We start from the raw sequence: 16,429 nt of genomic DNA on the forward strand, positions 1-16,429 counted from the left end.
TGACTGACATTTATTTGATTCTAAAGTGTATTTACATTGTTGGCTCAACTTGGAGTTCTTTACTGAATCAATAATATGCTATATTTCTCACTTCAAGTGGTGTCAATATTCCTTTGCTTTTCCTTTTTTCTTGTTTTGCTTTTTTTCCCTTATTTCCCTGCAGTTACATAGTTTTTCTTCGACCGGTGAAAATTTTTACTCCTAAGATTATAAAGAAACAGAGTAAATGTCCTCTTAATCTTCTGGGAAATGTGTGCCTCTTTAAACTTTATTTACGTCAGAACTTACTGTAATGAAGGACAAAATCTCTAGACAAGGTCCCCTGCTCCTCGGGGGTGTTCAAGGCTAAGGCTCCCAGAGGCGAGCCTGCAGTTTGTTCTCAAAAGTTTATAGCTCACCTCCTGGCTATTTCTTTAAAAGGGGCATGAGAGGGGGCTAGAAATAGAGCAGGGTGGGAATCTGACCCATCGTGACCACTCAGGAGGCTCTGGCCTGGAAAATTCCCCTGTACGTGGTAAAAACAAACATTCAAAATAGAGGGAGAAACCAGGCTTAAACAAAGAGTGAAACCAGTTCCCATTTCAACTCTCCTGCCGATAACCATATGTGCCCGCTCATTTGTTTCCCAAACATCAGTTTTCCATCATTTGGACAGAGTCTCAACCTGAATCTGTCCAGAGCATAGGAAGCAAATATTTTGAGATTTCATAAAATGCTGTGTCTGTATATTAGGAGCATTTGCTTAATGTTCAGTCTACCGAAAGAAACAGTGAAATGGTATTGTGCAAACCTTTGAATCCTACTATATTTTTCAGGCAATGGTGACCTCTTCTTGCTGGTCTCATCTGCCTGTGCACTACAGGATTGACTTCAAGATGAACGGAGAAACAGACAAATGTCAAAAGCCATCTGTTTTGTATCATGTCATTTGTAATTGTGTCTTCCGTCACCCACGCTCCCTTCTTTGTTGCGCTCCTTCTGCCAGACCGTTACTTAGGTCCCCAGCTACTTCCTCAGAGCCTGCCTGCCCTCGTCCTCCACCTGCAGCCTGCAGCCTGCAGCCCGGGTAGGTGCACTCTTACTGCTCTCAGAAAAATATGATCAGTAGAAATAACTGGAATCCTTTATACCCATGTAAGTGTCCTGGGTTCTCTGATTTTCTGTACTCACTGTAGTAAACTAGTCACACATTTCACCTACCTGTGGTCTCCATTTGGGGAATAAAATGAAGAAGAATATTTTCTACCACATAACAATCTTCAAACTCTTTCTCCCTTCTTTAATGCTCTGTAACAGCTTATGAATGGTCAGCAGGGACTTTTTGTAAATGTTGCATGTTTTCTCTTTGCTAGGACAAAGGGTGAGATTAAAGGACCAGCTAATGCTCCCTCCTGTAGTGTGGAGGTTAAGAGCGTCAGCTCTGACTTTAGAGTGCCTTAGTTTGAATTCCAATGTTCTCATTTAATAGCTATGTGACTTCAGAAAAGTTACTTAAGCTCTGTGAGCCCTAGTTTCCTGATTTTTAAAATGGAGGTAATATTAATAGCCTATAATAGCATCTACCATGTACTAGGCACGGTTTTAAGCACTTTAAATATATAAGCTCATTTAATTTTCATAACTCCATGATGCAGGTAATTAACATCATCCCCATTTCTCAGATGAGAAAACTAAGACATGAAGAAGGAAAGTAACTTGGCCATGGTCATGGAATTAGCAAGTGGTATAGCTGAGCTTGTGAACCAGGCAATTGGAACCCAGAGGCCATGTCCATACCAGTGTGCTATATTGCCCCTCCATTGAAGTATCGAGCAAAAAGCACTTGGCACGGTATTTGGCACATGGCGTTTATTGTCAGCTGGTATTATCACTTCTTATCACTTCTTATGTACTTAACTTTCTTCTTTTTGTCACTCCTGCTTCTACTAGAGTTATTGTGTGAGGCTAATCACCCCCACTCCCACAAAAAGAAAAACAACAGTGATCTAGGCTGCAGTAGCTGCCTAATCCTTCTCACCCTGTGTGCTTTGTACTTAAACCGCAAATATGACAGGGACCCATGAAAGGAGATGCTACATGTTAATACTTCTTTTAGAAGACATGAGAATTATATCCCTACTATCACCACCTCTCCAGCAACAAGCCAACAAAAATTGCTTAAAGCAAGAGAGAAATTTTAGACTTCAAGTGAAGTTGCTGCTGTTCTTTAATAAGCAGGGGTAAATTTTTCAAAAATTAATGAAGGTTGCGAAAGATGCTGATGGACAAAGATTCTACTACTAGAATAAATTCCCTAGTCTCCACTCCTTAACTCATTTTAGAATGCCAGTATCAGGGTAAAAGAAAGAGAAAATTCTGCAAATAATTATATTCTTCTTTTAAAGTAAGCCACTGACTTCAAAATTCTCTAACACATTTGTGGAAACTTCATTTTTTTGTTTGAGATTTATTTGAATGAGCTGTTATGATTGGAGACAGTGAGAATTTCAGATTAATGTTTTGCAGCCAAAAAAAAAAAAAACTCTGGAAAACTGGCAAGTGTTCATAAGTCAGCCCTAGAATTATGTAGGTTGAAGGCTCCCAGTGGACAGACCGAACATATAAGAAGGAAACCAGAGATCTGGTGCTATTACGTCCCCGAGTCTAAGGGAACGAATAAGCACAGAATTAAAAGCATTTTCAGCCTGAATTTTTAAGGTAGGTCTGCACAATTTATATATACTCTGTTTGGAAAGTAGAACATACATTAAATGAAAATATTTTTTATGGATGAACTTTTCCTTTTTCCTGTATTTTAACACTATTTTGCAAAACTCCTAAATTATTTAACTGCTGTTTCTCTTACAGGGGTGCACTTAGGAACTAGGCAAGCTGATTTATGATAACTAAGCTTTAAACTCCAACAACGAGTAAGTCTTCAAGTGGGTTTATTTTAGATTCTTTCATGTTAATTTGTTAGGTCAAGATTACGAAAGAATAAGCTTTAGACAAAAATTGTAAGTTTGCTGTTTATTAGGAGATTCTTTGCTGATTACATTTTCACTGAGTAGTTTATTTATCTGTGTTTTGAAACTATCTAAAGGAATAGCTGTTCCTTTACTGTGTTTATCTTCAGCTAATTTTCTTTTGTTTTAAAATAAAGTTGCTACTAAAACTAACAGTATCACAAAACCCTGAATATTGATCATAACATTTGAGAGCCAAGTAGCACTGTTACTACTTAGTTGTGTTAAACTAAAATAGCAAAGGAAAAAATGATACAATTATATCATGATTAATCATTGATATTCAATTCTTATTTCATTGAGCAATATAACTTTTTCTATTTGACCCTAAATCAGATTTGGCTATTTTTTTCTTTTTCTTTTCCTAATTGCAAAAGAAAATAGATTTTCTTTTAAATGGATTAAACTTAAGTATCTATATGTAAAAGTAATAGTCTCTATTAAAATGTGATGGGGGCTTTTAAAAATATGCACATGTTCCATATCTACCTCGTAATTATATTATTATTGTGAAAACAATGGAAAAGTAGAACTAAAGGAATTATTTTTAATCAGCAAAAACCAACCATAATCCCCCATCCCAATATGTTCCTTTTTGCATATTCTCTTTCAATCTTTTGTACACTTACTTATTTTTTCCATAGTTTATGTTACTTATATTTTCCATTGCTGGAATGATTTGTATATAATTAGTTACTTGAATAAGGCATTTCTCTACGCAATAGCAGGCAGCAGTGTGGTTTCTAGAAAGTATATAGAGTGAGATATGTGCTCAAGTGTTTTTGAAATGCTAACTTGTCTTATTTCTTAGTTCCTTCTTGTTTCACGCGTTTCCTATTCTGGCTAACCTTTTGAAATATTAATTTTCTTTAAACCTTTTCACAACATAATAGAAAAGATGGGCAAAATGTAGTTTTGTTCAGAATTTTCAGTCTTGATGCTTCTTGGTATTATTGAGAAAACTCTCTTTTCTTCTTCAAGAAGTAAAATCCATTCTTATTTCATAAGGCATGCTTCCGTTTCCCAATATTGTCTATAACCAGCCACCATTTTTTGCTTTCAACAAACTTTTAAAATGCTAATGACGTGATGATGTCCTAAATTCTGTATGTGCTCTGAGAGGTTTTTGTTGGGTTTTTTTGTTGTTTTTTTTTTCCCCCAGAAGGTGTAAGAATTAGGAGCTGCTGACATTTCAGTCAATATGAAGGACAACTTCACCCTTGCCACCATCAGCAAAAACATTACCAGCAGTCTTCACGTCGGACTTGTGAACATTTCTGGCAATGAGTCTACCTTTAACTGCTCCCATAAGCCATCAGATAAGCATTTAGATGCAATTCCTATTCTCTACTACATTATTTTTGTGGTTGGATTTCTTGTCAATACTATCGTGGTTACACTGTTTTGTTGTCAAAAGGGTCCTAAAAAGGTTTCCAGCATTTACATCTTCAACCTGGCTGTGGCTGACTTACTGCTTTTGGCTACTCTTCCTCTCTGGGCAACCTATTATTCTTACAGATATGACTGGCTCTTTGGACCTGTAATGTGTAAAGTTTTTGGTTCTTTCCTGACCCTGAACATGTTTGCAAGCATTTTTTTTATCACGTGCATGAGTGTTGATAGGTACCAATCTGTCATCTACCCCTTTCTGTCTCAAAGAAGAAATCCCTGGCAAGCATCTTATATAGTTCCACTTGTTTGGTGTATGGCCTGTCTGTCCTCATTGCCAACATTTTACTTCCGAGATGTCAGAACAATTGAATATTTAGGAGTGAATGCTTGCATTATGGCTTTCCCACCTGAGAAGTATGCCCAATGGTCAGCTGGGATTGCCTTAATGAAAAATATCCTTGGTTTTATTATCCCTTTAATATTCATAGCAACATGCTATTTTGGAATCAGAAAACACCTACTGAAGACCAATAGCTATGGGAAGAACAGAATAACTCGTGACCAAGTCCTGAAGATGGCAGCTGCTGTTGTTCTGGCGTTCATCATCTGTTGGCTTCCCTTCCATGTTCTGACCTTCCTGGATGCTCTGGCCTGGATGGGTGTCATTAATAGCTGTGAAGTTATAGCAGTCATTGACCTGGCACTTCCTTTTGCCATCCTCCTGGGATTCACCAACAGCTGCATTAATCCCTTTTTGTATTGTTTTGTTGGAAACCGGTTCCAACAGAAGCTCCGCCGTGTGTTTAGGGTTCCGATTACTTGGCTCCAAGGCAAGAGAGAGAGTGTGTCATGCCGAAAAAGTAGTTCCCTTAGAGAAATGGAGACCTTTGTGTCTTAAACATGAGAGTGGAATGCATGTTATCAACATGGTTACTTGGTTTGAGATCTCCCTGAATTATCTTTTAACGGCTTTAGTAAAATAACAAGTTCTTCCCTTTCATGTAATCTTCTCTCACTCTTCTAGAACAGGAAACCAAATGTAACTCTAAGTTTTATCCTCCAGTGACTTTCAAGAATTGCCCACCTTTTTTTTTTCTGGTCTATCTGTACTAGACTGTCACTGGGGAGATGTACCCAAAACTGAGAAGTAACTGGGAATTTATCTCCAATTATAATTAATAGGAAGTTATGAATGATGATTTGGAGTTTCAGATTTCTCCTTGAAATATGCTGGAGTTTTTATTAGTTCTTAGATCCATTTTCATCAAGCTTTCCTCTTGAACCAAGGCTGGTCTTTTAACTCACTGCACTATTTACAAGACATTATGCTAAAATCAATGAGCACTTCTAAGTGCAGTGTACTACAATAGATTGGTACCAGTTATTCAGGCTCTAGGCATATGCCTTCTACTTTATATTATAAATAATAATCCTTTTATATTTCGCTTGAGCATAAGTTTGTATTTAAGGTATAGCTACTTATTGAGTAGGGTTAGGAATATAGATTAGATCACATGTACTCCTACATTTTAGCTTTTATTTAGAGTTATAGGAAGTAAAATGTATAATAACATAGATTTGCAATAAACAAATATTTGTTCACTAAAGTCTGAATAAACACTTTTTAAACTTTCTATCTAACTACTGTTTGAAGGTTTCTATGTTCTCTGATAATTTTTTGAAAATAACTAAACAGTGTTTAGTGTATAAAATGTAAAGGTCATTTTTTACATCCTTGACCTTTGGGATGTGGTGCTTTGATATATAGGAAGTTGACTTGAGTTTTATTATTGATGCTTTGGTTCTGGGTTGCTTCCCAAAATATCTGGGTGGCTTATTTAACTCTTTACTTTGGAATAAACCCTTAATGGGCATAGGAAAAGATTATGTCAAAATGGAATTTTGACACCCAAGGAGGACAAAGAGATCCAGCAAATGACACGTTTGGTGTCACACAACAAACCTGTCAGGGCAATGCAATGTGGCTTTGAAAATATAGACCATGGGGTAGACTTAACCTATACCTATGGATACTGCTTGTTCCAGAATTTATAGAATTCTGCGGAACTCTTCTATACCAATCACTGGTCCATAGATCTCCTTTCAACACTATCAGAACTCCAAAGTTTGAGGAGTGCCTGAAACTGAGTGAGGTACCTAGAGTTAACTTAGAGTATTCATCTTAATTTTAGAAGTTAGAGATTTCATTCTGCACCAGCCCCATATTATATCAGGTTATCTAGGACCTTCCTAGACCAATACTGACCTCTGAGGTAGAAATAAAGTTACAGAAGCTTGGTGTCTTTGCCGGATTCCAGGGCTATAGATCCAAAAATACTCTGGCTCCACTTTCTGGGAAAGTCCTAATTTCATGTAATCTATTATTATCAATAAAAACAAATAGCTAAATGTATAAGCAAACATGACTTCATATTTTAAATAATTTTGTAAAACATCTCATTAAATAAAATCTTTAATTGGAAGATCATGTGTGCTTTACGTTTTTATTGTAACTACCTCCACTTATGGATTCTTACCTTCTCTTGTATCCTTACCTTCCTTACAGTCCCCACTGATATTTCTTAGTTTCAGCCCCCATCATTCCTTATCTGGCTTCTTGCTATACTCTTCTAGTCTCCCGCTCTTGAGTCTTCAGCCATAAAACCTTATTAATTATGAAAGGAAAATCCAGATTTCTTGTTACAGTCTACAAGACCACCGGAAATCTGATTCTTCCCTGCTTCGCTGGCTTTTTTTCTCTTTGCCATCTCTCTCTTGCATTCTGTGTTCAAGCATCACAAAAGGACTTAAACTGCTTTTTTTCAAGCCTAATGCTCGCTCACACCTGTCTGCTTTGGCTCACATAATTCTCTCTTCCTGAACACCCCTCCAACCACCCCGCCCTCAGGGTCTCTCATTCAATTGACGAACACCTACTCAGCTTCCAACATTAGTTCATGTCAGTTCCTCTACCAGGATAACAATGATTATACTAATTATAATACAAACCTCCCTCCCCTGGGAGTTCCCTTAATGAAGAGAATTATTTCCCTAGTTCTTGGGATTTTAAGCCTGGCCTCCACTTCCTTAGGTGCCCAGTTTTGAGCCCTAAGTAATTCTCTGAGGCTTGGACTCCAGTGGTCTTTCCTGGGACTAAGAAGAAATGTCATTAAGAAGATGGTACACAAACATGTGAACTCTGATTGCAGGAGTATACAAAGGTATAAATGTCCTCTTTTTTCTTTGAAAATGTAAACTTCAGGTAAGTTTCTCAGATAGCAAATGAAACTGTATTCTTCTCATTTTGTTTGTATCATTTCCAGGTATTACCTAATCCCCTTTCCTTTCCATGGTTCCACCTTTATTCACCTCACCCACATAACGCCCAAGAACCACATAATAATAACAATAATAGCTACGATTCTGTGAGCACTATATGATATATACTACTGTAAGTATTTTATTATCCCATTTTATTCCCACAACGACTCAATTATTCTCATTTTACATATAAGGATACTGAGGCACAAGTGTGTCCCTATTCATCTTCATGTTTGCCTCTGACCAATGATCTGGGTAATCCTAATAGAGATATTTAGTAGTTTAAATGAATCTTAGGCTACCAAGCAGATATTTCAGAGACAGTCTTGCTCAGTCCTTCAACTTTCCCCCCAGACCACACTGCTTGTATGTCCCTGACCACGGCAATACTAGAGCACTGGACAGGTGGTATATTTGTACGTATGGAGAAAAAGAGAGGAGGCAAATTGATGAGGCTTTCCTCCTGGTTCTCCACTGCCCTTTTCTTGTGCTCCATGCTCTACAGAACTACATGAAGTAACCACTACTCCCTGCCCCCGCTGCTGCCCCCTCTACCCCCATACACAAAGCAAGACTGACACCTCAAACATTTCTTTTGAGGAACAAAACTGTTGACACAAATGCCAGCTCTGTGAAATAAGATTATACAGGATTACCAGAGAAGTTCATCTCTCACAATTTGCAAAACATATATATTTTTATTATGGAAAGCCAAGTGTTAATTATTGTTACATTTTATATCCCTAAATTAGATCTGCTAAATAAAATGTTTGGGAAAAATCCCTTTTTTTTTTCTGATCTTTTGAGGTCTGTAGCAAAATGAGAGGACAATCTAAAGGAAAGCACATTCTATTTTGACTTTTCTTTTTTTTTTATCCACAGGGATCTGAGAGTGGGAAACTGTTTGCTGGCCTGACATATCAACAAAAGAAAAATCCAAACTTGACAAGCTGAGTTAACCACATGAGGTGACTGAAGCAAGAATGGATTGAGATAATAAGGAAAATGTAGCACTTAATTATTTTGTTAACTCCTAGATGAATTACATCAACAATGATGATTCACATAAAATAACAGAAATCCATATGCTATCACAAAACATAATCACTTTTCCTGCAAAAAACCAGTGGCCTACAGCTGAGTTGAATAGCCTTCTAAACATTGACTCTCACTTGCACAAACATATCTACAAAGGGTTAACATCCTCAGAATGAGAAATCTTTCTTTTTGAAATTCTTTCTTCTAGGAAGAGAGCATTCTTTTTAAAATTAAAAATAATTTATATGTATTTCTTATTAAGAATCAATACTCTCTTGTTGAAAAACTTAACTGTATGGATAAAAATTAGCCACAGACATAATGACTGTTAGTTGCATGAGGTAAAATTATAAATATAAATATAGACATAGATAGGTAGATAGATAGATACTGTGTATACTGTGTGACTATATATATGGATACTATATATATATGTATATTATATATATATATATAAAATCTCTTTATCCATATCCATATTTCTTTCTCTTTTCATCTATTATCTAATGGATATACCCTTCATCATCCTGTGGTACATTTTTCTTAATATTTAAAATATTTTGATCCCAAACTCCCAACTGGTTTACTGGAAAATATTGTTTCTTCCCTTGTTGGGTCTTCCTTTCCTATGATAAGTCCCAAATCTTCAGGGCTTTAAACAATCCAAGAGATCAAACCCGGTTACTATTGCCCAGTGGGAGAAAATATTGGAAAATCTGATAAGACTTCTCGCCCACTTTCTGCTGCTGTTTTTGCTACATTATATATCAGTTGGTCCACATAAGAACAGATGGTTCAGACTGTTCCACACTGACTGGTACCAGTTCCGACTGGGACAGACTCCTGTACACATTAAGGAGTTTCCAAGTGATCTACACAAGCCATCTGATAGAGTGTAAGAGAAAGAAAAAGGAAGCTTCTTCTTCCAGTGTTACACTCACCTATATATGATGCATGCCACAGTAGACAAGGTCTCAAACACATCTTTATTTGTTTTCGCATCTTCATGGAGCCAGGAGGGATCAACAGAAATCCAGGAGGAGGAACATGCCATACCAGCGTAGGGGAGCAAAACTTGCCACCTCGAAATGTCTCTTTGGCATGCGGGTTATTTTGAGCTGAGAACAATCAAGGCCCAAAAAACTCAGAAACAAACTCTGACCTTCTCCCTAAATGCCTAAAGAATGTAGATATAGGACCTGTTCCAGGAAGGGAGATATTACCATAGATAATTATACTATGAACTAGGTGTGTAGACAGGGAGGAACCTAGCGAAGTCTGTTTGTTACAATTCCTCTCTGTCTCCCACTGTCTCTGCCTGGCCTAGCATACATTTATTTACCAAACATTTGCTTTTCCATCTCCATATAAATTGCCTTCCTTCCCTTTGAAGTCCCAAACCCCTATTCCTAACATCCCCTTTTGTCTCTAGCTGAAGATGATATTTAAGGCGATGGCTTCAGCCATTTTGGCAAGTTACTCAGTTCTCCTGGGTCTCTCTCATATATACATGTTATTAAACTTTTGTTTGATTTTCTCATGTTAACCTACTCATGTCAATTTAATTCTTAGACCAGCCAAAAGAACCTAGAAGAGTAGAGAAAAATTTATTCCTCCCTGACACCAGGAACCAATCCTCTCCTTTCTTAAATGAAGCTCTCATATGCAGTTGAAGTCACAGTTCAAACTTCTTCTCAATAAAAATGAGTACCCCTGGTTGGCAGAGGGGGTGGGTAGTAAAACTGATGTTGCTTCTTAAACGATCACGTTAGTAAGCGACACCTCAGGGCATAAGATATACTGCAAGCAAACTTTGAACTTCTTAGAAAAAGGGTCTAGTACTTGATTCCCTTCCTCTCAGAAGGCCCCTTTGCCAATTGCCTCTTCCCAAAAAATTCCCAAGGTCAATATACCAATACGTATGGGATACAGTTGGCACAGTTCCAATTGCCTGGAACCACCAGACCATTGCCAAGCCCTCAAATTTCCAGTTGTAGCCTTTTCTCTGAAAAATGGATCCCTACTTGCTCTACATTCATTACCACTGAAGTGATCATTCCTATAACAACAACAACAAATCCACTGCAGTGTTTCTTGATGTCTTAACAACTTGAAATATTTGTGGATAATAATTTGAAATGGTCTCATTGAGTATGCTATTATCTATTGTTATGAACTGAATTGTGTCTCCCAAAATTCACATGTTGAAGCCCCAACCCTGAATGTGATTATATTTGGAGTAGAGCTTTTAGGAAGTCATTAGGGTTAAATGAAGTCATAAGGATGGAGTTCTAATCTGATAGGACTGATGACGTTTTAAGAAGAGGAAGATCTGATGTTGCCGGACAAAGTGGGGAAAGCAAAAAATGAGCTCAGAGATTTGAATTCCCAGTTCAAGGGAAAATCAAATGCAGTACCTCTTCTGGCAATTGGTTAAATTACAATGCAAACTGAACTCCCAGTCTCACATGGTCTGTGGTTTAACATGAGGGCATTGATTGGGAAAGAATGACATCCTGTAAATTGGAATGGGGATGTGTGGGAAGACCCTGATGAAGCTGAGGACATTGAGCTCCTAAATTCTGACAAGTATTCTTTGCCAGTGGAAGAAGTCTCTCAACCCTCAGTGGTAGCAGCCTCTTTACCCGCATTTGAGGGGATTAATCCAGCATTACCTGAGGAAACTGTAATGGCTTCTCCTGAGGTAGTTGCCATGCAAAAGAATTCTGAGTCTCCTCAGGACCCACTCCATCACCAATCGTTGCTTCTAGTTCTGTAACTAGATTCAAGTTCCAGCAGGACTCTAAAAGTGAGACACAAACTGTGACCCATGGGGAGGTGCACTCTACTCCAAAAGAACTACTTGAGTTTTCTATCTTATGCAGACAGATGTCTGGAGAAAATGGGTAGGAATGGATATCAAAGGTGTGGGATAATGGTGGAAGGAATATAAAGTTGGATCAGCCCAAATTTATGGATACGTGATCGCTAATCAAAGATTCTGCATTTAATGTTACAGGTTGGAGAGTTAGAAAAGGCTCTGACAGTTTGGTTGGTTGGCTAAAACATGGACCAAAAGGCAGACCAAAGTGAGCAAGTTAGAAATGCTGGACCTACCTTGGTCTAATGTAGAGGAAGGGATTCAAAGGTTTAGAGAAATAGGTATTTTAAAGTGGATTTGTCATTTTAGATCTACTCACCCACCCTGCGAGGGTACAGAAGAGATACCTTCTACCAATACAATAAGATATAAATTTGTGACCTGAACCCTGACATCCTTGAAGAACTCTGTGCTTACTCTTCTCTTTAGGCCAGAACATACAGTGGGAACTGCATTTTTCAGTTGGGAAACCTAAATGCAATGGGAGTAATTGAATTCTGGGGTGGCAGGGACCAAGTGGCAGCACTCAACTGCCAAAGGCAAGGTGAGTATTGTTACCACAATGGACAGCATAGTCAAAGAAGGAGTCAGAATAGTCTGACTAGCATAGACCTGTGGCATTGTCTAGTTGATCATGGTGTTCCTAGAAGTGAAATAGATAGGAAACTTTCTTAATTCTTACTTAATCCATACAAGCAGGAAAGTTCTAGTTCAAGTGAACAAATGTCTAACCTGAATCATAAAATCAAAGAGTCATGCCCCTCCCAAATTAATTCATATTTTTGAGCCAGTTTACAGACCCAAAACGAAGGGAAGGCCATGATTCTTGAGGAAGGACCTCAGCACACTATGAAATATTTATACTGTTCATCTTTCTTCCAGCCTCTCATAAAAGTGTCTGTGGTCTTTTAGCAGGGTAACTGTGCATTTGGGAAAAGGAAATAATCAAACCTTTTGGGGACTACTAGACATTGACTCTAAACTGACACTAACTCCACAAGACCTAAAAGGTCACTGTGATCCACAGACAGAGGTCAGGTGATCAGTGGAGTTTTAGCTCCAGTCTGTCTCACAGTGAGCCCCCAAATTCATCACGTGATTATTCCTCCAGTTCCAAAATGCATAATTTGAATAGATATACTCAGCAGCCTCACATTGGTTCCCTGACCTGTAGTTCCCTTATGGTGTGAAAGACTAAGTGGAAGCAACGCCTCTACCTAGAAAAATAGTAAATGAAAAGCAACACTGCATTGCTGGAGGGGTTGCAGAGATTAGTGTTATGATCAAGGCCGTGAGATAAACAAGGGTGGTGATTCCTAATACCTCCCCATTCAACTCACATATTTGTCCTGTGCAGAACACAGATCGATTTTGGAGAATAAGAGTGGATTGTCGCAAGCCAAACCAGGAGCAGATTCCATTTGCAGCTGCTGTATCAGATATGGTTTCATTTCTCCAGCAAATAAACACATCCCCTAGTACCTGGTAGGAAGCTACTGATCTAGCAAATGCTTTTTTCTCTAGATCTTTTAGTAAAGAGTGACAGAAACAGTTTGCTTTCAGTTGGCAAGGCCAGCAATGCACCTTCATTGTCCTACCTCAGGAGTATATCAACTCTCCACCCTGTGCTATAATTTAGTTTGTAGACATCTTGAATGCCTTCTCATTCCACAAGATAGGTCCATTACATTGATGACATTATGCTAATTGGACTAGTAAGAAGTAGCAACTATTTTAGACTTATTTGTAAGAATTTTGCCCATCAGAGGGTAATAAATTCAACAAATTTCAGGGACTTTCTACTTCATTAAAATTTCTATGGGTCCAGTGGTGTGGGGTATGTAGAGATATCCCCTCTAAGGTGAAAGATAAGTTGTTGCATCTGACCCCTCCTACTACCAAAAAAGAGGCATAGTTTTTCGTAGGTGTCACTGGATTTTTGGAGGCAACATATCCCTCATTTGAGTGTGTTATCCTGGCCACCTAGTGAGTGACCCAAAAAGCTGCTAGTTTTGAGTAGGACCCAAAAATGAGAAGCCTCTGTGATAGGTCCAGGCCGTCAAGCAAATATGATCCAGCAGAATCAATAGTGCAGCAGGGACATTAGGACTTGTGAGCAAACCCTGCCACCGTCTGCGTTTATCTTCACCACTTTTGAGAAACAGCTCTTGGCCTGCTACTGGGACTTAGTAGAGACTGAACATTAACCATGGGCCACAAAGTTACCATGTAACCTGAGCTGCCCATCAGGAACTGGGTGTTATCTGACCCACCAAGCCATAAAATTGGGTGTGCATAACAGCATTCCATCATTCAAATGGAACTGTTATATACGTGATTGGGTCCAAGCAGGCCCTAAAGGCACAAGTAAGTTACATGAATAAGTGGACCAAACGCCATTAGTCCCCATTTTTGTTACCCAACTTTCTCTCTCCCAACCTGCACCTATAGCCTCATGGGGAGTTCACTATAATCAGCTGCTAGAGGAAGAGAAGATCTGGGCCTGATTTACAGATAGTTCTGCATGATATGCAGGTACCACCCCAAAGTGGACAGCTGTAGCACTGCAACCCCTCTCTGGGACATTACTGAAGGGATAAAGGGAGATCTTCCCCTTGGGAAGAATTTCAAGCAGTATACACGGTGGTTCACTTTGTTTGGAAGAAAAAATTGCCAAATGTGAGATTATATACTGATTCATGGTCAGTTTGGCCAATGGTTTGGCTGGATGGTCAGAGACTTGGAAGAAACATGATTGGAAAATTGGTGACAAGGAAATTTGGGAAAGAGGTATGTGGATAGAACTCTTTGAATGGGGCAAAAATGTGAAAATATCTGTGTCCCATATGAATGTTCATCAAAAGATGACTGCAGTAGAAGGGAATTTTAATAATCGAATGGATAGAACAATGCTTCCTGTGGATACCAGTCAACCTCTTTCCACAGCCACCCCTCTCATAGGGTTCATGAACAACGTAGTCATAGTGGCAGGAATAGAGGTTATTCATGGGCTCAGCAACATGGACTTTCACCCACCAAGGCCAACCTGGCTAAGGCTACTGCTGAATGCCCAATCTGCTAGCAGGAGAGACCAATGCTGAATTTTTTTTTTTTTTTTTTTGCAGTACATGGGCCTCTCACTGTTGTGGCCTCTCCCATTGCGGAGCACAGGCTCCGGACGCGCAGGCTCAGAGGCCATGGCTCACGGGCCCAGCCGCTCCGTGGCATGTGGGATCTTCCCGGACCGGGGCACGAACCCATGTCCCCTGCATCGGCAGGTGGACTCTCAACCACTGTGCCACCAGGGAAGCCCCTGAATCTTGATATGGCACTATTCCCTAGGGTAATCAGCCAGTTATCTGATGGCAGATTGATTATACTGGACTTCTTCCATGATGGAAGGAGAAGTGGTTTTTTTTTCTTACTGTGGATATAGATTTGTCTTCCCTTCATGCAATGCTTCTGCCAAAACTGCCATCCATGGACTTATAGAATGTTTTATCCATCATTATAGTATTCCAGACAGCATTGCTTCTGATTCAGGAACTCACTTCACAGCAAAAGAGGTGCAGCAATGGGCCTATGATCATGGAATTCACTGGTCTTACCACGTTCCCCACCATTCTGAAGCAGGTAGCTTGATAGAATGTTGTAATGGCCTTTTGAAAACTCAGTTATAATGCCAGCTAGTTGCAATACCTTGTAGGGTGGGGACAAGGTTTTCCAGAAGGCTGTATATGCATTGAATCAGCATTCAATTTATGGTCCTGTTTCTCCCATAGCCAGGATTCACAGGTCTAGGAAAAAAAGGGGTGGAAATGGGAGTGGTACCACTCACCATTAACCATAGTGACTCTCTACCAAAATTTTTGCTTCCTGTTCACACGACCTTATGCTCTGCAGACCTAGAGGTCTTAATTCCAAAGACAGGAATGATTCCAACAGGAGGCACAACCATGATTCCACTGAACTGCAAGTTAAGACTACCACCCGACCACTTTGGGCTCATAATGCCTCTGAATCAAGAGGCAAAGAAGGGAGTTATTGTGCTGGTTGGGGTGATTGGTCCTGACTGCTACAGGGTAATTGGACTACTATTTCATGATGGGGGTAAGGAAGAGAATGTCTGGAATATGGGAGATACCTTAGGGTTTCTCTTATTATTACCATGACCATTGATTAAGGTCAATGTAAAACTACAACAACTCAATCTAGGCAGGACTACTAATGGCCCAGACTTTTCAGAAATAAAGATTTGGGTCACCCCACCAGGTAAACAACCAACATGACCAACTGAAGTGCTTGCTGAAGGCAAAGGGAATAACAGAATGGGTAGCAAGAGAAGGTAGTTATAAATACCAGCTATGAACACATGACCAGTTACATACATAGGACTGTAATCGTCATGAATATTTCTTCCTTATTTTCTTATGAATACATTTGTATATCTGGATAGATAGATAGATAGATTGATCTTCATTTTCTTTACTCTCTTATTCCCTGGACATATAGTATAAGATGTATTGACTTTATATCATAGTATTTAAGTATTGTTGTTCATTTTACTTCATGGTATTTAAGTTAGGAGATATCAAGGAAAAGAGTAAGCATCACTCAAGGACTACCTCCTCTTCTGGGAAAGAGGCTAGTGTGTTTTCAGTTGTACGCAGGATAGCTGTATCATGTTAAATGGAATTATGAGCTTCTTATTGTCTCTATTTGGTGATTAATTGTGATTTAAGGAGATGTGTATTGGGGCCATGTTGACAAGGGTGGATCTGTGATAATCTTA

At 38.9% G+C, this 16,429-nt stretch overlaps 1 protein-coding gene and 1 pseudogene across 1 annotated transcript; both read left to right on the plus strand.

Moving 5' to 3' along the window:
• Positions 1 to 2,641: 2,641 nt before the first annotated feature.
• AGTR2 (angiotensin II receptor type 2) lies at positions 2,642 to 6,832 on the plus strand. The gene is made up of 3 exons (XM_067722522.1): positions 2,642 to 2,697; positions 2,848 to 2,909; positions 4,168 to 6,832. Exon 3 carries the CDS (start codon positions 4,207 to 4,209, stop codon positions 5,293 to 5,295), a length of 1,089 nt encoding a protein of 362 aa, XP_067578623.1. The 5' UTR covers positions 2,642 to 2,697; positions 2,848 to 2,909; positions 4,168 to 4,206; the 3' UTR covers positions 5,296 to 6,832.
• Positions 6,833 to 13,666: 6,834 nt separating this feature from the next.
• LOC137216593 (uncharacterized) overlaps positions 13,667 to 16,429 on the plus strand; it is a 98,094-nt pseudogene continuing 95,331 nt past the window's right edge.

Source organism: Pseudorca crassidens, chromosome X (genome assembly GCF_039906515.1).
Source record: "Pseudorca crassidens isolate mPseCra1 chromosome X, mPseCra1.hap1, whole genome shotgun sequence".
In the NCBI taxonomy this organism is placed as follows: Eukaryota; Metazoa; Chordata; class Mammalia; order Artiodactyla; family Delphinidae; genus Pseudorca; species Pseudorca crassidens.